Source organism: Enhydra lutris, unplaced genomic scaffold, assembly GCF_002288905.1.
Source record: "Enhydra lutris kenyoni isolate GAN:26980312 unplaced genomic scaffold, ASM228890v2 scaffoldscaffold24, whole genome shotgun sequence".
Lineage (NCBI taxonomy): Eukaryota > Metazoa > Chordata > Mammalia > Carnivora > Mustelidae > Enhydra > Enhydra lutris.
This window is the reverse complement of record NW_019154108.1, coordinates 20,898,025-20,924,641: the sequence shown is the minus strand read 5'-3', so window position 1 is coordinate 20,924,641 and position 26,617 is coordinate 20,898,025. Positions and strand designations below refer to the sequence as shown.

General features: G+C 38.5%; 1 protein-coding gene across 2 annotated transcripts in view; it reads left to right on the top strand.

Annotated features, from left to right (window-relative positions):
• Positions 1–25,056, top strand: part of LOC111150716 (tRNA methyltransferase 1 like) — a 53,327-nt gene extending 28,271 nt beyond the window's left edge. The window contains exons 11-15 of one of the 2 annotated variants that reach the window (XM_022508268.1): positions 18,038–18,116; positions 21,434–21,600; positions 22,124–22,186; positions 23,618–23,744; positions 23,847–25,056. In XM_022508268.1, coding sequence (XP_022363976.1) covers positions 18,038–18,116; positions 21,434–21,600; positions 22,124–22,186; positions 23,618–23,744; positions 23,847–24,099 — 689 coding nt within the window. In that variant the 3' untranslated portion in view covers positions 24,100–25,056. Of the gene's footprint in view, positions 1–18,037; positions 18,117–21,433; positions 21,601–22,123; positions 22,191–23,617; positions 23,745–23,846 lie in introns of those variants that run through there. The other variant, XM_022508267.1, reaches the window with a different exon arrangement.
• Positions 25,057–26,617: the final 1,561 nt, after the last annotated feature.

Below are 26,617 nucleotides of genomic sequence, written 5' to 3'. Positions count from 1 at the left end.
TGCTCTGAATAGATCATGCCAGCTCTTTCTGGCCTGCCAGGTCTCTGTGGATAAGTCTGCTGCCAATCAAATAGTTCTACCAATGTATGTTACAGACTTCTTGTCCCGAGCAGCTTTCAGGATTTTCTCTTTGTCACTGAAACTAGTAAGTTTTACTATTAGAGGATAGGGTGTGGACCTGTTTTTATTGATTTTGAAGGGGGTTCTCTGTGCCTCTTGGATTTTGATGCTTGTTCCCTTTGACATATTAGGGAAATTCTCTATTATAATTTGCTCCAGTATACTTTCTGCCCCTTTCTCTCTTTATTCTTCTTCTGGAATCCCCATTATTCTAATACTGTTTCATCTTATGGTATCATTTATCTCTCGAATTCTCCCCTCGTGGTCCAGTAGTTGTTTCTCTTGCTCAGCTTCTTTTTTCCCCGTCATTTGATCTTCTATATCACTAATTCTCTCTTCTGCCTCATTTATCCTAGCAGTAAGAGCCTCCATTCTTGATTACACTTCATTAATACCTTTTTTTATTTCAGCTTTAGATTTTAGTTCTTTTATTCTTCCAGAAAGGGATTTTATTTCTCCAGACAGGGTTTCTCTAATATCTTCCATGCCTTTTTCGAGCCCAGCTAGCACCTTGAGAATCGTCATTCTGAACTCTAGATCTGACATATTACCAATGCCTGTATTGATTAGGTCCCTAGCCGTCAGTCTGCCTTTTGTTCTTTTTTTTTAATAGTGAGTTTTTCCACCTTGTCATTTTATCTAGATAAAAATATATGAACAAGAGGGTGCCTGGGTGGCTCAGTGGGTTAAAGTCTCTGCCTTCGGCTCTGGTCATGATCCCAGGGACATGAGATCAAACCCCGCATCGGGCTCTCTGCTCAGCATGGAACCTGCTTCCTTGTCTCTCTCTGCCTGCCTCTCTGCCTACTTGTGATCTGTCTGTCAAATAGATAAGTAAAATCTAAAGAAAAAAAAAGAATATATGAACAAGAGAATAAAATACTAAAAGGGTGGCAAAGACCTCAGAAAAATGTACACTAACCAAATCAGAAGAGACCCCAAACTGGGGGTAGAACAAAGGGGTAAAAAGAAATTAAAAAAAAAAAAAAAAAAAAAATATATATATATATATATATACACACACACACATACACACACACATATGTATTAGACTAGTGAATAGAACAGAGCCACCCACTTGATTTTGGGTGTATTTTGGTCTCTTAGAAGAAACTACCTCTCAAAATTTAAAAAAAAACATATATATACAAAAATAAGGGTAAACATGATGAAAGGATGGACTATAACTGTAAAGATGAAAATTTTTTTAAAAATTCTAAGAAAGGAATTGATAAGGTAAGTTGGAAAAAGAAAGAAGAAAAAAAAAAAAGAGGAATGTGCTCAGGCTAGAGACTAGAACAAAGCCCTGTGCTAGATTTAGGGTATATTTTGATCTATTAGAAGAAATTGTATCCAAAAAATTTTTTAAGAAAAAAAACCTATGTGTATACAAAAAATAAGGTTAAATACAATGAAGGATAAAATAAGACTATAATAATGAAGGTTTAAAAAGGTTTTTTTTTTAGAAAGGTTATTGGGGTTTTTTTTTTAATTTTTATTTATTTATTTTTTAATTTCAGTGTTCCAGAATTAATTGTTTATGCATCTCACCCAGTGCTCCATGCAATATGTGCCCTCCATAATACACACACCAGACTCATCCAACCTCCCACACCTTTCCCCTCCAAAACCCTCAGTTTATTTCTCGGAGTCCACAGTCTCTCATGGTTCGTCTCCCCCTTCCAGTTCCCCCAACTCACTTCTCCTCTCCATCTCCCCATGTCCTCCGTGTTTTTCCTTATGCTCCACAAGTAAGTGAAACCATATGATAATTGACTCTCTCTGCTTGACTTATTTCACTCAGCATAACCTTTTCCAGTCCCGTCCGTGTTGATACAAAAGTTGGGTATTCATCCTGTCTGATAGAGGCATAATCTCCATAGTATATATGGACCATAGCTTCTTTATCCATTCGTCCACTGAAGGGCATCTTGGTTCTTTCCACAGTTTGGCAACCGTGGCCATTGCTGCTATGAACATTGGGGTACAGATGGCCCCTCTTTTCACTACATCCATATCTTTGGGGTAAATACCCAATAGTGCAATTGCAGGGTCATAGAGAAGCTCTATTTTTAATTTCTTATAGAATCTCCACACTGTTTTCTAAAGTGGCTGCACCAATTTGCATTCCTACCAACAGTGTAAGAGGGTTCCCCTTTTTCCACATCCTCTCCAACACATGTTGTTTACTGTATTGTTAATTTTGGTGATTCTAACTGGTATAAGGTGGTATCTCAATGAGGTTTTGACGTGAATCTCCGTGATGGCTAGTGATGATGAACATTTTTTCATGTGTCTGATAGCCATTTGTATGTCTTCATTGGAGAAGTGTCTGTTAACACCTTCTGCCCATTTTTTGACATGATTATCTGTTTGTGTGTGTTGAGTTTGAGGAACTCTTTATAGATCTTGGATATCAGCCCTTTATAGGTCTTGGATATCAGTTCTTTATAGATCTTGGATGTCTGTACTGACATCAGCGAATATCTTCTCCCTTCTATGGATTGCCTCTTTGTGTTTTGTTGACTGTTTCCTTTGCTGTGCAGAAGCTTTTGATGTGGATGAAGTCCCAAAAGTTCATTTTTGCTTTTGTTTCCTTTGCTTTGGGAAACATATCTTGAAAGAAGTTGCTGTGGCCAATGTCAGAGAAGTTACTGCCTATGTTCTCCTCTAGGATTCTGATGGATTCCTGCCTCATATTGAGCTCTTTTATCCATTTCAACTTTATTAGAAAGGTATTGTTAAAATTAATTAGTTTTAAAACGTTAAAAGAAGAAAGAGGAAAGGTTTTAAATAATTAGAATAAGAAAAAAATAAAAATAAAATTAAAAAAAAATTTAACTTTGCAAGACTAAAGGATCATGGGGAGAAAGCCATGAATTTCATGCATTACTTTCCCCTATCTCTGGAGTTCTGCTTTTCTCCTTTATTGATGAGCTTGGTCATGGTTGGATGTTCTTGCTGATTTTCTGGGGGAGGGACCTGTTGTAGTGATTCTCAAATGTCTTTGCCTGAGGCGGAATTGTGCCACCCTTGAGAGGGGCCAGGCTAAGAAATCTGCTCAAGTTCGCTCTCAGGAGTTTTTGTTCCCTGAACGTTTTCTGTAGAGCTCTGGAGGGTGGGAATGAAAGTGGTGGCCTCCCAATCTCCAGCCTAGAGGAGCCCAGAACTCGAGGCCCCACTCCTCAGTGCACCCTTGGACAAAAGCGGTCAATCACTCCTGTCTCCCTGGTCTCCAACCGCACTCTGAGCTCACCTGGCCTGTGACCAAGCGTTTCTATCTCTGGCACACAGCCCCGTTTGGATTCTCCAAACCCAGTAGATCCCTGCCTCCAGAGGGAGATGGTAAGTCTCCCTGGATCTGCCGCTTGTGGGATCCCTGCTCAAAGAGCAGTGGTCTGACTGTGCCACGGATCATGGTTTGAGGTAACCCCAAGCTGAGAGCACACTCCTCGGCTCCATCTCTGTAGTCGGCTTCCCCGCTCCAGTACCTGCAAGCTCTGCGACACTCAGACACCCCCAATCCTTCTGTGACCCCGCGGGACCTGAGACCACACTGTCCCCATGAGGGCTCCGCCCCCGCTTAGCTCCTGGAGTGATGTCCCTCAGTGGTGCTGACTTCTAAAAGTTCGGATTTTGTGCTCTGTTGTTCCACCACTTGCCGGGAGCCAGCCCCTCCCCCCATCTATCTTCCATGGCTTCAGATTCACTCCACACGTCCTACCTTTCAGAAAGTAGTCAATTTTCTGTTTCTAGAATTGCTGCCCTTCTATTTGATCTCCTGTTGGGTTTGGGGGCGCCTGGGTGGCTCAGTGGATTAAGCCGCTGCCTTCGGCTCAGGTCATGATCTTGGGGTCCTGGGATCGAGTCCCGCGTCGGGCTCTCTGCTCAGCAGGGAGCCTGCTTCCCTCCCTTCCTCTCTCTCTACCTGCCTCTCTGTCTACTTGTGATCTCTCTCTGTCAAATAAATAAATAAAATCTTTAAAAAAAAAAAAAATGATCTCCTGTTGGGCTTGTAGGTGTTCGGAATGGTTTGATATCTAGCTGAACTCCCGCGAACTGATGTCATTTCAGTCCACTACTCCTCCGCCATCTTGCCTCAGTCCCCCTCACCTTCCTTTTTAAAGGATAGTTCTGCTGAATGTGGAATTACTGGTTGACAGCAGGGTTTTTTTCTTTCAGCACTTTGAATATAGCATTCCAGTGCCTTTTGGCCTCCATTATTTCTGATGAGAAGTCAGTCAGTCCTTGTAGTTTTGTTCCCTAGTACTTGGTAAATTATTTTTCTCTTACTGCTTTCAAGATTTTCTCTTTGTGGCTTTCAGCAGTTTAGTTACAATATGTCTGAGTGGATCTCTTTATTTTTATCCTGATTGGAATTCATTGAGCTTTCTAAGTCTGTAGAGAAGTATTTTTCATCAGACATAAGGCACTGTCTTGCTTCTCCAACCTAAACCCATCTTTATCACCTCAAACTGGAGGCAGATATTGTCTGTAATCTACTAATCATGAATTAGAATAATATAATCAGTTGTTTCAAATAGAGTTTTCCAAACAACCCCTGTAATTGTTATCCTAGATCTACTCCAGTTATGTTCATCATTTGCCTTAGGTTCAACTAACCCGCAAAGGCTCTTTCTGCCTCTAATAGCTATTCTCTCCACTGTGGTTTTCTTCCAGTAGTATGATCTCTCAGCTTTTAGGCTTTTAGAAAGTTCTGAACAGTTTGGAATGTGTGCTGGCTACCTTATTTTCTAGCACTATCTAGGAATTAATCATAAAAATATCTTTTCTGGGGTGCCTGGGTGTCTCAGTTGGTTGAGCATCTGCCTTTGGCTCAGGTCATGATCTCAGGGTCCTGGGATTGAGCCCCACATCAGGCTCTGTGCTCAGTGAGGGGCCCGGGAGGAGTCTGCTTCTCCCTCTCCCTCTGCCTGCTGCTCCACCTGCTTGTGTTCACACACCCTCTCTCTCTCTCTGTCTCTCTTTGTCTCTGTGTCTCTCTCTCTCTCTCTCTCTCTCTCTCTCTCTCTAATATATATAAATAAATAAAAAATTTTTTTTAAAAAAAAGTTTTCATTAATTTTAAAGGTTTTAAAAAAAAAAGAAAATTGGGGGGGGGGGGAGTTGTTTTCAATGCTCAGCCCACCATCCTAATCTTGTTTTTAATACAATAGAATCAGAAGAGTCTGGCTTTTTAAAATAGAGGTTTTTGGGGCACCAGCCTGGCTCAGTCAGTGGAGCTTGCAACTCTTGATCTCAGCGTTGTACATTCGAGCTCCATGTTGGGTGTAGAGATTACTTAAAATAAAACAGACGCCTGGATGGCTCAGTCGGCTGACCATCCATCCGACTCTTGATTTCAGCTCAGGTCATAGTCTCAGGGTTATAAGATTGAGTCCCGCAACCGGCTTGGGATTCTCTCTCCCTCTCCCACTTGTGCATGTGGGTACCCACGCACACGCTCTCTCCCTCTCTCTCCCTCTCTCAAATAAATCTTTAAAAAAAAAATAAAATATTTAAGAATAAATGAAAAAATAAAATGCAGGTTTTCAATATCTTTAATGAAACTTTGGAAGGCTTTGGTTCTCCTGGATAACTAAGAAAATGGTTTAGTGACCTGTGGTTTCTTTTTCATTTTTTCCTAATTCAATTTTCCTTTATATAAAAAATAGTAGACATTTTAAGTTTAAAAGGATAGCAGTCATGTGGATTTCACCTTAGTTAGAAAAAGAATGTCAGTGTTTCTTCTTACCTCATACCCAGTATTACTGATCGTATTCTTGCCTTAGAAATGATGAATCAATTCTTACATTGAATTTTCTATGTTTCATCTCTCACTGTGTTGTGTTTTACATTATCAACAAGTAGCTAAAGTCAAATACACTCTGTTCAAGTTTGATCCTGAATCCATAAAAATCTAACCCATTTCCTTCTCTGACAGAAGTCTTTCATTTTGCTTTATGCTTTCAGACTTTTACCTACAGTAGTTTTGTTTTGTTTTTCCTTGTTCTTTTTTTTTTTTTAATTTTTTTAAAGATTTTATTTATTTATTTGACAGACAGAGATCACAAGTAGGAAGAGAGGCAGGCAGGGAGTGGTAGTGGGGAAGCAGGCTCCCTGCCGAGCAGAGAGCCCAATGTGGGGCTTGATCCCAGGACCCTGAGATCATGACCTGAGCTGAAGGCAGAGGGTTTAACCCACTGAGCCACCCCTGTGCCCCTTTTTTTTCTTATTTTTAATCAAACATTTTAAAGGATTTTTTTTAAAGATTTTTATTTATTTGAGAGAGTCTGGCAGAAGGAGAGGGAGAAGCAGGCTCCCTGCTGAGCAGGGAGACCCTGATACAGGGCCTGATCCCAGGACCCCAGGATCATGGGCAGAGTGGAAGGCAGAAACCACCTGGCCTACCCAGGCACTCCAAGAATTTTTTACTTAATAAATTGCTGTAAAGAAATGATTTATTTTCTGCATTTTGCTTGCAATCATACAGGACTTAGAGTGTAAATGAGTATGTCTTTTAGAGAAGTTAGCTCACTTAGAATTTTCTATAATTTTATCAACTTGTAATACATTGTTTAAAAAGTCAACTAGTTCCATAGTATTTTAAGATTTTATTTAGTTACTTGAGAGAGAGCAAGAAGAGAAAGCGCACACACACAGGGAGAGGGGGAAGCAGACTCCCCACTGAGCAGGGAACCTAACTGGGGCTCGATCCCAGGACCCCAGAATCTTGACCTGAGCCAAAGGCAGATGCTTAACTAACTGAAGCACCCAGGCGCCTTAGTTCCATAGTCGTAGTGATCAGGATCTCTGCCATGCTCCCTGAAGTTACCAGCTAAAATCTCAACAGCTATTGCTCCTAATATTTATATCCCTGTTCCTAAATGGCATGCGTAAACTACCTGTAAGTTCCTTCCATGGAAGAAGAGGATTCAGCTTCTTCAACCAAGTTACGTGCATTTGCTTCCCCTCTCCAGGGTTAGCTAAATCAATATTCAGTGTTTATATTTTTATGAATATGAAATTATTATTCAAAGTTGTATTATCTGTTGCTGTGTAACAAATTCCTCTGACATTTAGTGACTTAAAACAACAGTATTTATTATCTCCTAATTTTTCTGAATTAAGAATCCGGGCATGACATAGCTGGGTCCACTAGCACAGGGTCCCCTAGCACAGGGTCCCTCCCAAGGCTGCAGTTAAGGTGTTTGCCAAGGCTGTGATCAAAGCCTAACTGGGGAAGGATGTCCTTATAAGCTTATTCACGTGGCTGTTGCCCAGATTCAGATCCTTGTAGGTTCTTAGACTGAAGACCTCAGCACCTTGCTGGCTGCTCAGAGGCTTCCTCAGTTCCTAATCACACATTCCTTTTCATCCAGCAGCTCACAACATGGCGGCTTGCTTCATCAGAATGATCCAGCAAGAACTAGAGAGAAAGCAAAAGAAAGCTAGACAGAAGTCATGGTCTTCATAACCTAATCTAATACTATTCATCATTTTTGCTGTATTTTAGTAATTAGAAATGAACTCTTTATTCAGTGATCTCACAGTTGAGAAAAAGGGGAAGAAGGGACTACACAAGGATATGAATACCAGGGGACAGAGGTCATCTCTGCTATCTTAGAAGGCTGCTTCAACACAGATGAACCAGTTAATATGCTGTAATAATGTTTCTTTTTGTATGCAACTCTTTGATAACTCCAGAATTAATAATTACTGCTTTTGTTTCCTTTTTTGTATATGTTCACTTTTCATATTCTATTCCCAAACTCTATGCTATAGTTTCAGGGCTCCTTTCTGTATGGGTAAGTACATTTGTTAATCTTCGGTTCCAGTTTCACTCCCCTGGAGACAGTACTTCTGCTTTCCTTTGGATGGTTTATTTTTAAGTCCTCTGGAGTCTTTTAACAGCCAAATTGCTTTGGCTTTCTCCATCTGATGAATCTCCTACATCTGGACCTTATGTATTTTTCCATTATCTTTGTCTGTTTCCTTGTTTTGAATGAGCACTTTTTCCTGTGGCTTCCTGAGAAGGGTTGTATGGCAAAGTATAGAATTGTAGGTTGTAAATTGTTTTTCTTCGGAATGCTTAAGGTATTATTATTTCCTTGCCTTCTAGCCTCCAGTATTAATATTGAGAAGCCTGCTATTTTTTTTTTTTTTAAGATTTTATTTATTTGCGAGAGAGCGTGCACATGAGCAGAGGGAGAAGTTGTGGAGATGGGGGAGAATCTCAAGCAGACTGAGGGCTGAGCATGGAGCCCAGCTCGAGGCTCCATCTCATCACCCCGAGATCATGACCTGAACTGAAACCAAGTCTGGCTGACACTCAGCTGACTGAGCCACCCAGGCACCCCTTTGCTATTGTTCTTACATCTAATCATTTGTGATTTTTTTTTTTCTCCTATGAATGGTCTTAACATATCTTTTGTTTACCCAGTATTCTAAAATTTTGTGATAATATGCGGGTCATCTTTTTTAGTTCATTGTCCTTGGGTAATCTGTGAGACCTTTAAGAAACTTGAGTTCTGGGACACCTGGGTGGCTCAGTTGGTTAAGCAGCTGCCTTCGGCTTGGGTCATGATCCCAGCGTCCTGGGATTGAATCCCACATCGGGCTCCTTGCTCGGCAGGGAGCCTGCTTCTCACTGTGCCTCTGCCTGCCACTTTGCCTGCCTGTGTGCTCTCTCTCTCTCTCTCTCTCTCTCTCTGACAAATAAATAATAAATAAAATCTCTTTTTAAAAAAAGGAATCTTGAGTTCTTCAGTTCTAGAAAATTTTTTTTTTAAGTTTCTATATATTTATTTGACAGAGAGAGAGCCTGTGCACAAGTAGGAGAAGTAGCAGGTAGAGGGAGAAGCAGGCTCTCCACTGAGCAGGGAGCTATTCACGGGGCTCGATCCCAGGACCCTGGGATCATGACCTGAGCTGAAAGCAGACGCTTAATGACTAAGCCACCCAGGTGCCCCATTTTTTTAAAATTCCAGCATAGTCCATATATATTACTCTATTAGTTTCAGGTGTACAACATAGTGATCCAGCAGTTCCATACATGACTCTGTGCTCAACAAGACAAGTGCACACCTAATCCCCTTCACTTATTTCACACATCTCCCATCCCACCTTTCCTCTGGTACCATCTGTTTGGTCTCTATAGTTAAAAGTCTGTTTTTTCATTTGTCTTTTTTTCTTCCTTTGTTCATTTGTTTCCTAAATTCCACATATGAGTGAAATCTTATGATATTTGTCTTTATCTGACTGGCTTATTTCAGAATTATACTCTAAATGCATATAAGTTGCAAATAACGAAATTTCATTCTTACGGCTGAATAATATTCGTGTGTGTGTGTGTGTGTGTGTGTGTGTGTACACGTACCACGTCTTCTTTATCCATTCATCTATCCGTGGACATTTGCGCTGTTTCCATAGTTTGGCTGCAGTAAACATTGGGGTGTATATATCCCTTCAAATTAATATGTTCATATTCTTTAGGTAAATGCCCAGTAGTGCAATTACTGGATTGTAGGGTGATCATAGGGTAGCTCTATTTTTAATTTTTTGAGGACCCTCCATACTGTTTTCCACAGTGGCTGTACCAGTTTGCATTCCCACCAACAGTACACAGGGGTTCTTTTTTCTCCACATCCTTGCCCACACTTGTTGTTTCTTGAGTTTTTTTATTTTAGCCATCCTAACAGGTATGAGTTGTTACCTCACTGTGGTTTTGATTTGCATTTCCTGAGTGACATTGAGCATCTTTCCATGTGTCTGTTGGCCATCTGTGTGTCTTCTTTGGAGAATTGTCTGTTTAAGTCTCCTAATTTTGGGGGGTCAGTTGGGGGCCCTTGGTGTTGAATTGTATAAGTTCTTTCTATATTTTGGTGACTAACCCTTCATTGGATTTATCATTTGCAAATATCTTCCCCCCACTCAGTAGATTGTCTTTTTGTTTTGTTGGTTGTTTCCTTTGCTGTGCACAAGCTTTTTATTTTGATGTAGTCCCAGGAGTTTATTTTTGCTTTTGTTTCCCTTGCCTCAGGAGACAGACATACACCTAGGAGGATATTGTTATGACCAGTTTCAGAGAAATTATTGCCTGTGCTCTCTTCTAGGATTTTAATGGTTTCCTGTCTCACATTTAAGTTCTTGCCTTCTTTGTCAAAGATTAATTGACCATTTAACTGTGGGTTTATTTCTGGGCTTTCTGTTCTGTTCCATTGATCTGTGTGTCTGTTTTTGCGTCGATACCATACTTTTGATTACTACAGCTTTGTAATATAACTTGAAATCTGGAATTGTGATACCTCTCGTTTTGTTTTTCATTTTCAAGATTGCTTTGGCTACTCAGGGTCTTTGGTGGTTCCATACAAATTTTAGAATGTTCTAGTTCTGTAAAAAGTTGTTGGTATTTTGATAGAGATTACATTTAATCTGTAGATTGCTTTGTATAGTATGGACATTTTAACAATATTTCTTATTCTAGTCGATGAGCATGGAATGTCTTTCCATTTCTTTATGTGATCTTCAATTTCTTTCATCAGTGTTTTATATTTTTCAAAGTATAGGCTCTTCACTTCTTTGATTAAGTTTATTCCTAGGTATTTTATTACTTTTAGTGCAATTATAATTGGGATTGTTTTCTTCTCTCTGCTTCTTTCTTTCTTTTTCTTTTTTGAAGGAAAGAGGGGAGGGACATAGAGAGCGAGAAAGAATCTTAAGTAGGCTCCACGCCCAGTGTAGAGTGTGAGATGGGGCTCAATTTCATGACCATGAGATCATGACCTGAGCCAAAATCAAGAGTCAGATGCTTAGCCCACTGAGCCACCCAGGTGCCCCAATGGAATCGTTTTCTTGATTTCTCTTTCTGCTGTGTAATTATTAGTGTATAGAAATGCACAGATTTCTGTACATTGATTTTGTATCCTGCAACTTTACTGATTCATTTATCAGTTCTGCCAGTTTTTGGTGGAATTTTTAGGGTTTTCTATGTAGAGTATCCTGTCATCTGCAAATAGTGACAGTTTGACTTCTTCCGTACCAATTTCGATACCTTTTATTTCTTTTTGTTGTCTGATTGCTGTGACTAGGACTTCCAGTACTCTGTTGAATGAAAATGGCAAGAGCTGGTATCCTTTTGTCTTGTTTTTGACCTGAGGGGAAAACCAGTTTTTCCCCACTGAGTATGGTGTTAGCTGTGGGTTTTTCATGTAAGGCCTTTATTATGTTGAGGAATGTTTCCTCTAAACCTACTGTGTTGAGGGTTTTTACCATGAATGGATGCTATACTTTGTCAGTTGCTTTTTCTGCATCTATTAAAATGATCATATGGTTTTTATCCTTTCTTTTGTTGATGTGATGTATCATATTGATTGGTGAATATTGAATCATCCTTGCAATAATGGGAACAAATCCCACTTGATAATGATGAATGATGCTTTGACTATATGTTGGATTTAGATTTGGTTTCCTAATATATTTGTTGTTTGTATGATATGTCCATTGATGTAAGTGGGATGTTGAAGTCTCCTACTGTTACTGTATTACTATCAGTTCCTTTGTTATTTTTTTTAAGACTATTTATTTATTTATTTGACAGATCACAAGTAGGCAGAGAGGCAGGCAGAGAGAGAGAGGAGGAAGCAGGCTCCCTGCTGAGCAGAGAGCCTGATGCGGGGCTCAATCCCAGGACCCTGGGATCATGACCTGAGCCGAAGGCAGAGGCTTTAACCCACTGAGCCACCCAGGCGCCCCGTTCCTTTATGTTATTAACTGTTTTATGTATTTGGGTACTCCCATGTTGGGTGCATAAATATTTACAATTAATGTATCTTCTTTTTGGATTGTCCCCTTTATTATTATGTAGTATTCTTTGTCTCTTGTTACAGTTTTTGTTTTAAATTCTGTTTTGTTCAATACAAATATTGCTACACAAGCTTTCTTTTGACATCCGTTTACAAGATAAATGGTTCTACATCACCTCACTTTCAATTGGCATGTATCTTTAGGTCTGAAATGAGTCTTGTAGGCAGCATATAGATGGATCTCAGTTTTTTAACGAGTCATCACCCTATTTCGTTTGGAGAACTTAGTCCATTTACGTTGAAAGTAATTATTGATAGATTTTGTATTTATTGCCGTTTCGGTACTATTTTGTAGTTGTTTTGTACTTCTCTGGTCCTTCTCTTGCTCTTTTTCATAATTTACTGTCTTTAGTGATATATTTGGATTCCTTTCTCTTTATTCTTTGCATATCTATTAGTGGTTTTTGATTTGTGGTCATCGTTAGATTTGTATAAACGTCTTCTGCATATAGCAGTCTGTATTAAATTGATGCTCATTTAAGTTTGAACCCATTCTTTACTCCTCTCTCTCTACTATTTTAGCTATATAGTGTCATATTTTATATTTTTTTATTTTGTGAATCCCTTGACTGATTTTTAGAGATATATATATATATATATATATATATATATTTTTTTTTTAAGATTTTATTTATTTACTTGACAGAGAGAGAGATCACAAGTAGGCAGAGCAGCAGGCAGAGATAGAGGGGGAAGCAGGCTCCCCGCTCAGCAGAGAGCCTGATGCGGGGCTGAGTACCAGGACCCTGAGACCATGACCTGAGCCTAAGGCAGAGGCTTAACCCACTGAGCCCCCCTGGCGCCCCTAAAGATATACTTATATTTTTAAAGATATGCTTTTTTTTTTAAGATTTTATTTATTTATTTGACAGAGATCACAAGTAGGCAGAGAGGCAGGCAGAGAGAGGAGAAAGTAGGTTCCCTGCTGAGCAGAGAGCCCGATGCAGGGCTTGATCCCAGATACCTGGGATCATGACCAGAGCAAAAGCAGAGGTTTTAACCCACTGAGCCAGCCAGGTGCCCCTTAAAGATATGCTTTTATTGTTTTGCTGTTTCCTACATCTCTTACTCTTAATTACTCTTACTTACAGTCCTTTCTTCTCAAGAGTCCCCTTTAACATCTCTTGTAAGGCTGGCTCAGTGGTCATGAACTCCTTCAGCTTTTGTTTGTCTGAGAAACTCTGTCTGACCTTCTGTTCTGAATGATGGCCTTGCTGAATAGAGTATTCATGGGATAGGTATTCAAAGGGGAAAAAAGAGATTGTTTTTTCCTTTTTTTTAATATGTCCTAGAGAAGTCCCTTAGCAATCCCTGTCCCTCTAGGACATGATCTGAAATGAGTAAACTATTCTCCCTCCCCACTGTCCCAGGCATTTTTCAAATTGCTGCTTCTTTGCTGAATGTCTGTGGGCTGTCAGGCTGGCTCTTTATGGGCAGGGTCTGAACTCCTGTTGCCCTTCAGGCTCTCCCAGAACTGAGCCTCCTGATTTTTAAAATGCCGGGCTTTAAGCCCCACTGGTTCTAAAATTATGAAATTCAGCCCCTCTCCCTTTCAAAGCCAAATGTTATGGGTATCTCTTTTCTCTGTGTGAGCTCCCAGGTAGGATAATGTTTCTCTCCCATTTCCACTCCAGTGCTCCCTCCCCATGTCCTACGAGGATGCTGGTTTGCTCTCCACCGCATTTCTGCCCTTCCTACCCTCTTCAGTGTGGCCTCTTCTCTACCTTTTTTTTTTTTTAAGATTTTATTTATTTATTTGACAGACAGAGATCACAAGTAGGCAGAGAGGCAGGCAGAGAGAGAGGAGGAAGCAGGCTCCCTGCTGGGCAAAGAGCCCGATGTGGGGCTCGATCCCAGGACCCTGGGATCATGACCTGAGCCAAAGGCAGAGGCTTTAACCCACTGAGCCACCCAGGTGCCCCATCTTCTCTACCTTTTGTTGTGGAGTTTGTTCTGCCAGTCTCCGGGTGGTGTTCTGGATTATTTGTGATGACGTGAGTGTTCTCTAACTGTATCCATGGGACAAGGTAAGCTTAGGGTCCTCTTAATCCACCACCTTCTCAGCCCTGGAAAATTTTTTCTCTTAACTCTCCTATTCTTTCTTTTCTTTCAGAGGCGAGGTCCTTCCTTTGGAACTTACATGTCTTTACCAGCTTTATTCAAATATAATTGACAAGAACTGTGTAACTTTAAGGTGTACAATGCGTATCATTGATTTCATGTACATGTATAGTGAACTACCACAGTATGAATGGTTAACACTTTCATGACCTCACGGTTACTTTTGTGTGTGTGTGTAATAAGAATACTTAAGATCTACTCTCTTTAGTAAATCTCAATGATACAATCTAGCATTGTTATAATCACATTGTACATTATTAGATCCCCACATCATCTTTTAACTGAAAGTTTATAGCCTTTTACCAACATCTCTTCATTTCCCCCACCCCTGGGTCTTGGTAAATACCAATCTACTCTGTTACTATGAGTTCAACTTTTTCAGATTACATATAGTGAGATCATAAAGTATTTCTTTCTCTATCAGATTTATTTCAGTTAGTATAATGCCGTTAAGGTTCATTCACATTGTCACAAATTGCAGGGTTTCCCTCTTTTTCATGGCTGAATGATATTCTATCATATATATACCATATGTGTTGTTGTTTTTTTTTTTTTCAAGTTTTTTTTTTTTTAGTATATTTTTAACACAATTTTTTTTTTTTTTTTTTTTTTCAAGTTTTCTTTTTTTGAGTATAGTTGAAACACAATGTTATGTTATTTTTAGGTGTACAACTTAGTGATCTTGACAAATTTCTACATTATGCCACAAGTATAGCTACCATTTGTCCCATTACATCAGTATCACTGATTGTATTTCTTATGCTGTGACTTTTATTCCCATGATTTACTTACTCCCTAACTGGAGGCCTATATCTCCCTTTCCCCTTCAACCATCCTCCCTTCCCTCTGGCAAACATCAGTTTTTCTCTGTATTTATGGGTCTAACTCTGCTTTTTGTTTGTTTATTCATTTGTGGGGTTTTTAAAAATTTTTTTAGATCCACTTCAGTGGAATCATATGGTATTTGACTTTCTCAGTCTGACTTATTTCACTTAGCTTAATACCCTCTAGGTCCATTCTTGTTGTCTTAAATGGTACAATCTTATCCTTTTTTACGGCTACATAATGTTCCATTGTACGAGAATATATATAAATACCACATTTTCCTTATCCATTCATCTATTGATGGATGCTTAGGTTGCTTCCATATCTTGGCTATTCTAAGTAATGCTGCAATAAGTATAAGGGTGCATGCATCTTTTCAGATTAGTATTTTACTATTCTTTAGGGAAATACCCAGTAGGGGGATTCCAAGAAAGTGAATGATGACCCAAGAATGGCCTGAGGGAAGTTAGTGGGAGAGCGTGATTTAAAATAACTATTCTGGGGCTTAAGTGATCTGAAGAGTCCATAGTAGAATATGGCCCCAATTGGACAGTCTTTTTCATTTCTTGGGCATTTGGTTCTACTTGATAGATTTCCCTGATTGTTATTTTCCAACTCTCCTTTTTAAATTTGTCATATTTTGTCAGTTTTTAAGTTACTTCATATTTTTTCATTGTTTTTTTAATAGTGTCCTATTCTTGTTTCAGAGATACAAAATCAGATCGTAGCTAAGAATATTGGTTATAATTGGGCATATTTTTATTTAAGGGAGAGTAGATTTTTTTCAGTTCAGTTTTGTATTGTTGTTTCTGTTATTTTGTTGTTTTAGTTCTTCTGTTTCCTAACAATTTCTTTCTGTGTTGTAATTTTGTTCTCTGTCATGGTACATCTCAAATTTCTAATGGTCTTTGGTTGTCTCTCCATACTGAAAGTTTTTTGGAAGCACTGGAGTCAGGGCTTATAGACTGATATATTTTACTCTAATGAGAAGGCACTAGTCTGCCCTTTCACAAGGGGATCCCCCAGATGAAAATGAATATATTTGTTTTTTTCTCTTGTATTTGTAAGTTTTTTCTAGAGTAATCTTTGAATCTTCCATCAGCTTTCTAGGAGCCATGCTGGGGAAGGAGACTTGGAAGGTCTAACCATTTATGATGTCTTTTACTTAATCCCTCTCTTTTCATAAATCTTACTCTCAACTGCGACTGATGCCTCTGGTTCCAGGTCCTCCATGGTTCAGCCTCACCTAAGATTAACTTCATTTTTTGGAACGAGGAAGCACAGAAGTCTGATTGTGGGTATTAAAGAAATCTTAAAGGTCTTAATGAAACCCCTTAAAAGTTTTCAGCCAGGCTTCTTTTTTGCACTACTGCCCCATACCCATCTTCCAAGATGATCAGTACCTTCCATTCTTAGGTCTTTCTGGGGTCCCACAGCACTAGAGGGCTTACTTGTGTTATCGGTAGCCTGTCTGCCCATTTCAGGCTTAGCTTTAGCATTGTCTGGCCTGCTAAATCATCTATCCCCTTGTGTACCTTATTTCCACTTTGAAAATTTTATTGACATCTCTTACTATCTTTTGTTACCTCTGCTCCCATTTTATTTATCCTTGGGTTTGACTTTTATTCTTTTGTTCTCATTTTAATAATGCTTTAAAGGATAGAAGAGAGAACATACCTGTTCAGTGTATTGCATTTAAATAGAAGTCTCCGAATATTTTTTTAATCCTCATCTGGAATTGTCTTCATAGCCTGCCTATATACTGATGACATGGTATACACCCCTTCTTTTTTTGATGCTGGTGACTTGAAATGATAGTTCTGACCTGTCAAAGAGGGAATTTGCTATTGCTGGCCTAGCACTGAGAAATCCTAGGCAAGAGGTTTAGGAAAAGACATACATTGATACGATGGGAGCATTTTATAAAATGCATCAGGAAACAAACTGACTAATAAAAATTCATGTGTGTGCCGCCTACCTGTGGTAAGTGGGTGTAACTGACAGAACTGTAAATATAAATTGTCCTAATTGGGGTAATACTGACATTATAATTTACTTATTTGATGGTTTGAGGGAAGACTTCTTGGATGTATTCATAGTTCTTAATGAATGCAGTGTTGATGATAACATTCTTTAAGGCTTAGAGTTAAATAATACTAAAAAGTAGATCTAGTAAAAACAGTGAGGGAAGAAGCCTTCAAGTAAATCTAAAGTAAGCTCTCACGTCTGTGCATTACCCCATTTAATTACCTTGAATAACGTGATGTCCGATAGCATGGCTATAGACCTATGTCCCTCCCACCATAATTCTGAATTGTGGATATATATCTAGGACTGATTGATCAGATCAGGCCATTTCAAGAAAGTGAATAATAACCCAAGAATGGCCTGAGGGAAGTCAGTGGGTGAGCATGATTTAAAATAACTATTCTAGGGCTTAGGGAACTGAACAGTCCATAGTAGAATATTGCCCATTTTGGAAACTAAGAATAATGCTAGTACTTCTCCAGTTTCCTTGGGATTATACCAGGCTTCTCATTGTTCTTTAAACTGAATTACGATTCTTCTAGCCTATATTTTGGGGGCTGAATATGAATCAAGCCTAGGGAGTAATTTGTTTTCTTCCCATTGCAGGGAAGAAAAAATGTCTTTATTTTGATTGGATGTTGGTTACATGGTTATATACATTTGTTAAAACTCATCAGCCTTTCCACATAACATGTATACATTTTATTGCATGTAAATTATACCTCCCATCGGCCGATTTTAAATGGGTATCTTGTGGACTTCTAAGGATTTTCTCCTACTGAAATTATTCCATGTAACATAGTGACGAAAAGCTAATAAAAGTTATGCCTCTTATAAGCCATTTGACATGGATTTCTGTGGCCTCTCTTAAGCTTTAATTCTCTGATCTGGATAATTGAGATTTTAACAGTACCTGCTTCAGAGAGTTGTAAGGATTAAAATTTTTAAATGCATGTAAAATACTTAGCATAATACCTGGCACATAGTAGATCCTCATTATGTAGTGGCTGCAAATTATTATAAATATGTTACTATTTACAATATCATTTCTCCTTTGATTTTTTTTATAATATTTTCAGAAAACCCGTATAGACAGCTGCCCTGCAACTGTCACGGAAGCATGCCTGGAAAGACAGCGATAGAACTCGGACCTCTGTGGTATGTGCTTATATTGGGATTTTTCGATGGATAACTTGGGATTTTTCAACTTTATAGTGGTACAGAGGCAATACACATTTGATAGAAAATGTATTTCAAATTGTAAATTTTGATCTTTTCCAAACTAGCAAAATGCGATAGTCTTCTCTCATATTGGGCAGTAACAGCAGGCCAGCCACACAATCATGAGGGTCAACGACCAGTACACTTAGAACCATTGTTTTTCACTTTCAGTATAATATTCAATAAATTACATGAACTAGTCAATACTTTAGAATAAAATAGGCTTTGTGCTAGATGATTTTGCCCACTGTTGGCTAATGGAAGTGCTTTCTGAGCATGTTTAAGGTAGATTAGGCTAGGCTATGATGTTCAGTAGGTTAGTCTATTAAATGCATTTTTTATGAGATTTTATTTATTTGAGAGAGAGTGCACAAGCAGCAGGGGTTGGGGGCAGAGGGAGAGGGAGAAGCAGACTCCCCTCTGAGCAGGGGGCCCGATGTGGGACTCTGTTCCAGGACCCTGGAATCATTACCTGACCCAAAGGCAGACACTTAACCAACTGAGAGCCACCCGGGTGCCCTATTAAATTCATTTGCAGTTTAAGATATTTTCAACTTACCTGGGTTTACATTAATTCCATCCATTGTAGGTGAAGAAAGATCTATATTCAAAATTGATTTATATATTAATTGATTGATTTTTTTTATTATGTGTAGTAAAAGACAAGCAGGTTTCAATGTAATTTTTTTTTTTAAGTCTAGTCAAATAATTATAACTCTTCTACCCCTGTGAACCTGAGGTGTTTTTTGTTTTCAGACTTTTCTATACCATTATTCTCAGAAGTCTGCTACAATGATAAGACAGTGGGATCAAAGAGAAGCCTGGGTGATCTAGATAATTCATTTCTGAATAGTAAGAATAAAGCTTTTTTCTTTTGAGAGTTTGTAGAACTAGGGTGTGATTATGAAGTAATCACCGTAACTTTTTATAGAAGACTCAGCTAATATAAGAGGTCTTCAAAGAAACTAGTTTCAAGTGAGAAGGGCGTGTGAAAGTAAATGTCTGCTTTTGTTTTAGGTAAAGCTGTTTAGATGGGACTCAGCTGCAAATATTTAATGTATGTGTGCTTTTGCATCATTAGTAAACTAGCCATTGTGTTTTTAGTGACTTAAAGTTGAATTGTTTTTAATCAGAATCCTTACTTTTAGGTTGTTACTAGAGATTCTGATAGAAATTTGAGATTCCTCGGGGCGCCTGGGTGGCTCAGTGGGTTAAGCCGCTGCCTTCGGCTCAGGTCATGATCTCAGGGTCCTAGGATCGGGTCCCGCATCAGGCTCTCTGCTAGGCAGGGAGCCTGCTTCCCTTCTCTCTCTCTCTCTCTCTCTCTCTCTCTCTCTCTCTCTGCCTGCCTCTCTGTCTACTTGTGATCTCTCTCTGTCAAATAAATAAATAAAATCTTTAAAAAAAAAAAAAATTGAGATTCCTAACAATCTTGTGACAAGAATCATGGCAGATTTCTACCTTGCTTATAAGGTCAGGGTTTAGTCATCTACTAAACCTAAAATTTAACTCAAGTGGTAAATGTTTATGCTGGTGCCCATTATTTTATCTTCATCTCATGCACATATTCTTAAACCAAGAATGACTTCACTAGCCTTTCCTTTAGTACTCTCTTGCCTATAGCACTTGTTACATGTTGTTCTTATTCTCACTGATCTGAGGACTGGGGAAATTAGGAGTAACAAGTTGCTGGATCCAGAAGGAAGATCTAGCCCAACACCCTCATTTTATGGAGAAGTTTATGGCAGGGGTTTTGTTGTTGTTTTTAAGTTTTCATTTATTTACTTGACAGAGCGAGACAAAGGGAGAGAGGGAATACAAGCAGGGGGAATGGGACAGGGAGAAACAGAATTCCCGCTGAGCAGGGAACCCGATGCAGGGCTTGATCCCGGGATGCTTAACGACTGACTGAGCCACCCAGGCACCCCAGTGGCAGTGTTAAGTGCTGGCTGAAAGTGAACCCCCCAAATTAGTAGTACTGCAGGCAGGGCCAGAACTCAGATTTCTTGATTCCAGCACTGAGTTATAAACCATATCGTAGGATTTCCTCATTCAAAACCATTGTTCATGTCTTTACTCTTACGCAGTCTCTTCCCCTTTCTCCAGCTCCAATTCAGTTGTGTTCTTTGAAGTCTCTCTCTAATGCTTTAGAGATTCTAGCCATTGTGTTTTTCGTGACTTAAAGTCACTAAATTCTCAATTCCATTTTGGTAAATCTTACATTGATAATTCATTTGACACTTTAAAATGATATATCCTTTCATATATATTTGCTAACCGAATGATAATAACTTTCATTCATTGAGGATATACCTCAGACTAAGGATTTTATGTGTGCTATCTCATTAGTTCCCATAACAAGTCTGAGAAGTTTTATTTTCTATTTTATAATGAGGAATAAGAGACTCAAAAGCACTAATTACTCCAGCTACATAGGTAGTAAGTGGTGGAGCCAGGATGAAAATCTAGGTTTATCTTTGAATTTATATTCTGTCTGTTATACCTGTGATTCTCAAATGGGAAGCAAATCAGACTTACCCTTGTGCCATGTTTTTAATGAATCACCATTACAACATCTGATTCTCCTCCTGTATCTATCTACTCCTGCCCACTCCACCCTACATATACACATTGGATTAAGATTTTACTGACAGGGGGCGCCTGGGTGGCTCAGTGGGTTAAAGCCTCTGCCTTTGGCTCAGGTCATGATCTCAGGGTCCTGGGATCGAGCCCCGCGTCGGGCTCTCTGCTCAGCGGGGAGCCTGCTTCCTCCTCTCTCTCTGCCGGCCTCTCTGCCTACTTGTGATCTCTGTCAAAAAAATAAATAAAATCTTTAAAAGAAAAAAAAAAAAGATTTTACTGACAGGAATATGCATTATGAAAACTTCTGTATCACACTATGTGCCTGTCTAGATTTATAGGCTGTTATAGGGCAAACACTATATTTTCTACTTTGGTATCCCCTCCATGTCCCCATGTACCACAGGGCTCTATACCTTACACCTTACATGAGGGTTCAATAAATTCTTTGTTGATTTACTTTGAATGAAATTCCCGTGACTAATCCCATTAGAGAACTAACATGATAAAAGGAGTGGGAAAAATAGAAAATAATTTTAAATTAAATCATAAATTCTTTTTTAATTTCACCATTTTCTCCATTCCTATAACTAATAATATATCTTAAAGTTAAATTATACTTTTTTAATAGACATTTTTCATACCCATTTCTCCATGTTTTTTCTTTTTTTCAGGTCAAGTTCCCTTTTCAATACTGGATTCCTCAAAAGAATGCTCTTTGAATCTTTTCACCATGGTTTAGATGACATTCAGACCCTAATAAAGACATTAATCTTTGAATCAGAGTGTACTCCTCAAAGTCAGTTTTCAGTTCATGCACCTTCAAATCTGAACAAGCAAGGTGACTAATTTATATTCAGGGCCTGAAATGAATAATAGTCTTATTAAGATACAAATATATATTTTTCCCTAGTTTTAGTAGATTAAAAAAACTAAGAGTCTGTTGTGATTTTAGTACCCTCTATCTTGCTTTCTAGAAAGAGAAACCTTAGGTAATTCTGAGATTAGTGTGGCCAGAAATTTTCATTATAGCCATTGAGACACGAAGGTTGTTTATACTTATTACTCATTAAGGCTATTTTGTCCTTTATTTTCTCTTTAGTGTAAATAGGCTTTTGTAGTTTTATCAGGCTGTTGATACAAGAGTGGGACTATTAGACGTTCTAGTATTCTCGTAAGTCATTAGAAGTAGCAATTATTGTTACACAGTTAAAAAATCTAATTCTTACAGTCTGTTTTTACCAAAAAAATCTCGTGTATTTCATAAAAGCAATGTGGATAGAATTTACTAAGCTTTTATTTAAACTTCGAATTGTTACTTAATGTTAGTCTGTAAAATATTTTCCTTTCCCATTTGCTTTTAGAAGAATATGGTGTGTTTATTAAAACTACAGACGATACCACAACAGATAACTATATTGCACAAGGTAGGTATGTATGTATATGTGTGTTATGTAAATATTTATCAGTGCAAAAATGCAGATAGTAAAAGGGCAGGAAGAGAACAGATTGCTTTGGTGCCGTACTCTAAAATGCCTTTTCATTATACAGACAATACAATTATAGTAAAACTTGTTTATCTGTCCTTTGCACTGTTCAGAATTTCTATTAACATGCACTTGTTCACATCTCTAATATGTAGTGATCCCCTTGCAAGAACTGTAAGACTTTGAAGAACCATGTGAACCAAACTAAGACCAGATTATATTTGATAGTTATAAAGATTTTTATTCTAATTCTTTTGAATTTTCTCATCAGCATGATTTTTTTTTTAAAGATTTTAATTATTTGAGAGAATGAGCAGAGGGAGAGAGAGCAGCAGACTCACTGCTGAGCAGGAAGCCTGATGCAGGGCTCAATCCCAGGACCTGAAGAGGACGACCTGAGCTGAAAGCAGACACTTAACTGACGGGGCCCAAGCACCGCTCGACATATGGTTTATAATAATTCCATTAATTAACTAGAAGACCTTGTTCCTTAGCTATAAGAATATACTATATGGCCCTTCTCACAATTTGAGATATGTGCATGTGCACTTCAAAATATGGTTGTATTAGGCATTGCAGGTTCCTTTCAAAAGGATTTTAAGACTTATGTCAGTGCTGTAAAGTCTAAGGTTTTGTTTTGCTTTTTAAAAAGACAACTTAGGGGCTTCTGGGTGGTGCAGTCAGTCAAGCGTTGACTCTTGGTGTCAGCTCAGGTTGATTTCAGGGTCATGAGATCAAGCCCCATGTCAGGCTCCATCCATGCTCAGCGGGAAGTCTGCTGGAGATGCTCTCTCAGCCCCTCATCCTGCTCTCTCTCTCCCCAATAAATCTTTATATATATACATATATATATACACGTATATACGTATATATATATATACGTATATGTGTGTGTGTGTGTGTGTGTGTGTATAGAAAGAGTTTAATAAGTTTAATAACTACTATACGCTCTTCCCACCAGTCACGTTCAGTTGGCATCTTCAACTAATTTTCTAAAAATGATCTCTTCTACTTAATTTCTCTGTCGGAGGTTAAAGGTATTATGGTACATTGCAAAAAGCATTAGATTTAAGAGCATCGTTGTACTTCTGTTTATTGTATTAATTCAGCCAAGCTACTCACCTTCAGCAGAGGTGTCTTAAATCTTTTTTAGAGAAAGGTAAAACGTAAGTCCTAAAAATGTGTAAAGTCTCTGAGCCTTTTTTTATATACAGCTTAAGGGAATTAGACTCATCTCTATGGTTATTCTATAGCTCTAAAATTATTCTAAGACTGATTAACATTTAAACCTTTCAAGATAGAAAATACCAGGCCAAAAATAGTCATTATAAAGGTATCATGTCTGATTTTGTGTATATATGTATGTTTCAGGAAAGAGAAAAGGTAATGAAACAATCGCAACTTCAGCTAAAAGGCCAAAGACCGATGTCAGTTCTGAACATCCTCCCTTTTATTACAACATCCACAGACACAGCATTAAAGGAATGAATATGCCAAAGTAAGATAGCCAGTGAATGGCAAAATGTGTATTTGATATTTTAATGACATTGTGATTTAAATAAGATACAAAATCTCTCTTTTTTTCCTTTCCTTGCTGCAGGTTAAAAAAGTTTTTGTGCTATCTTTCTCAAGCAGGCTTTCGAGTAAGCCGAACTCATTTTGACCCCATGGGTGTTCGTACAGACGCGCCTCTGATGCAATTTAAATCGATCCTCTTAAAGTACAGCACCCCTACCTACACTGGAGGACAGTCGGAGGGCCACGTCCAGTCAGCCTCCGAAGATACAGTAGCTGACAGGGTTGAAATGTCCGTGAATGACAAAGCAGAAGCAGGCAGTTGCAGAAGATGGTAAATGTAGAGAAGAGTTATTCAGATGTCTGTATAGATGGCCTAAGAGTTCTCTATACCAACTGTAGTTCTTTTTCTATTCTTTCAACTCAGTGGTGTAAAAATAAAAAACAGTGCTGTTTTCATTCAGAAAATTAGCAGTTTCTAACTTAGCTAGTTTGGGAGCTATGCTTTCCAGGTTTTTCTTACTGTAAAGAAAACTTAAAATTTTAATGAAAACATTTCATATGAAGCCAAGTTTATGACTGAGATCACCCTACCATTTAGTAACTCAGAAAACTTTCACTTGCAAAGTGTTAGCAATTTTATGTCTGTTGTGGAAGCCGTCCTTCACTGTTCTTAATCACATGTCTACTTAAGCTGATTCATATCTTTCTGTTTGTAGCTCACAGAATGAAGCCAGGAGCCTTTTACGTATGAAATTACCCTGAACAGAACAATGTTTTTTCATTATCACTAATGCGATTTCACAATTACAAAGCTAAAATATGTTCCCAATTTTAAGAAAGCATACTTCTTTCCACACTGATCTTTTATCAGTAGCTCTTGAGAATTGAAATACTTGCCTGAGATAGAAATACATTTTTCTTCAGAGTTAAGGTCTAGAGGATCAAGTCAGAGTAAGATTTTGTCAAGTAAATTGAGACCATTGTTCTAATACAGTAATTCTTCATAAGCACTGAAATTCTGAAAAGGACAGTTTTTGCTGTAAATTAAATGGGGTGATCTCAAGTGCCTCAGTTAGCGCACGTACAGTATTCATTTGCTTGGTTGTGCTACCTCTCAGAAGTAAAACTTGTCACCTTACGAACTTAGGAAGTGAGGATTTTTTTGGTGGGGGGAGGGATAGATTTGTTTTCGGGTGTGTGTATGTGCTTCCTTTTTTTTGTATAAGTAGCCCAGGCTAACATGACTATGAAAATTAGTGGAAACTCCATTAATAAATACTGTTCTTGCTTCATGTGAATGTAAGAGTTTTGATATAAAAGGATTTGGTATAAAGTTTAGATTTTTGTCTCAAGGACTTAATTGTATTTACCCTGAAGTACTTCTGAGAGGAAGTAACTTTTTACAAGTATTACTGGCTTGGGGGATGGAAGAGGGAGTTGGAACTGAAAGGTCTTAATACACTATATAAGAAAAGCAGGGATGCCTGGGTGCCTCATCAGTTAAGCCTTCAGCTCAGCTCATGATCAAGTCATGGTCCTGGGATCAAGCCACACACTGGGCTCAGCCAGGAGCCTGCTTCTCCCTCTAACACACACACCTCCCTCCCCGCTTATGCTTGCTCACTCTCAGATAAATGAAATCTTAAAAAAAAAAAAAAAAAAAACCCATAACACATATACAAAAATCCAGGGAGTGAGGTTAACATAGTATATTAGTAGAAATTAAAAAAAAAAAATCTCCTTGTGGGGCGCCTGGGTGGCTCAGTGGTTAAAGCCTCTGCCTTCAGCTCAGGTCATGGTCCCAGGGTCCTGGGATCGAGCCTCACATCGGGCTCTCTGCTCAGCAGGGAGCCTGCCTCCTCCTCTCTCTCTCTCTCTCTCTCTCTCTGCCTGCCTCTCTGCCTACTTGTGATCTGTCAAATAAATTTTTTAAAAAAATCTTAAAAAAAAAAAACTCCTTGTTACAGCTGGGTATTTTTTTTTTTCCCATAACAAAATCATGTTTTACTAAAATAAAGGTATAGGTGAAGTGCACGTTAGTTTCTCTAATGACCATAAAAAAACTAATTCTTGCCAGTTCAAACTATTACTCACAAATGAGCACAAAAATAAGTTATTATTTTTGTTTATATAGTTAAAAATTACTATAAATCCAAAATGCAAATCAGCACTTCGACCATCTGATTTACTACATATTATTAAACTATCAGTCTCAGCTTGCTAAATGCTTATCAGCATAACATTTTGATCAGTGATAAAGTTGGGTTTTAGGCCAGGAGCTTAATGTGATATCAGAATATATTAATTACTGTTATTTAAAATATGTCTGTATTAATTTCACATACACAGGGAAATTTTCCAAAGAAATTGCCATGGGAAGTAGTTAAGAAGTCTGTTAAGGTAATGCATCAACCTAAAGAGGAAATAATTTTAAAATCCCAAATAATGCTACATTAGCACTTTAGTCTGGGGCACACAAATGTTGACTACATTGTAAAGTGAACATGAATTACACCCCTCCATTAAAATTTGATTAACACAAGAAAGCAGTTTTCACTCTACCATCAGGAAATCAGTAGGTTGACTCTGCTAGTCACTTACATTACTACTAACCATACACTCAGGATATAGCAGGAGAAGGAAAGAAGAAATGGGTTTGGAGCCAGGGTGGTGGAATTGTGTTAAAACTCCATTTATCGGGCTGCCTGGTTGGCTCAGTGGGTTAAGTAAGCCTCTGCCTTCAGCTCACGTCATAATCTCAGGGTCCTGGGATCGAGTCCCACATCGGGCTCTCTGTTAGGGAGCCTGCTTCCTCCTCCCTTTCTCTCTCTCTCTCTCTCTCTCTCTCTCTGC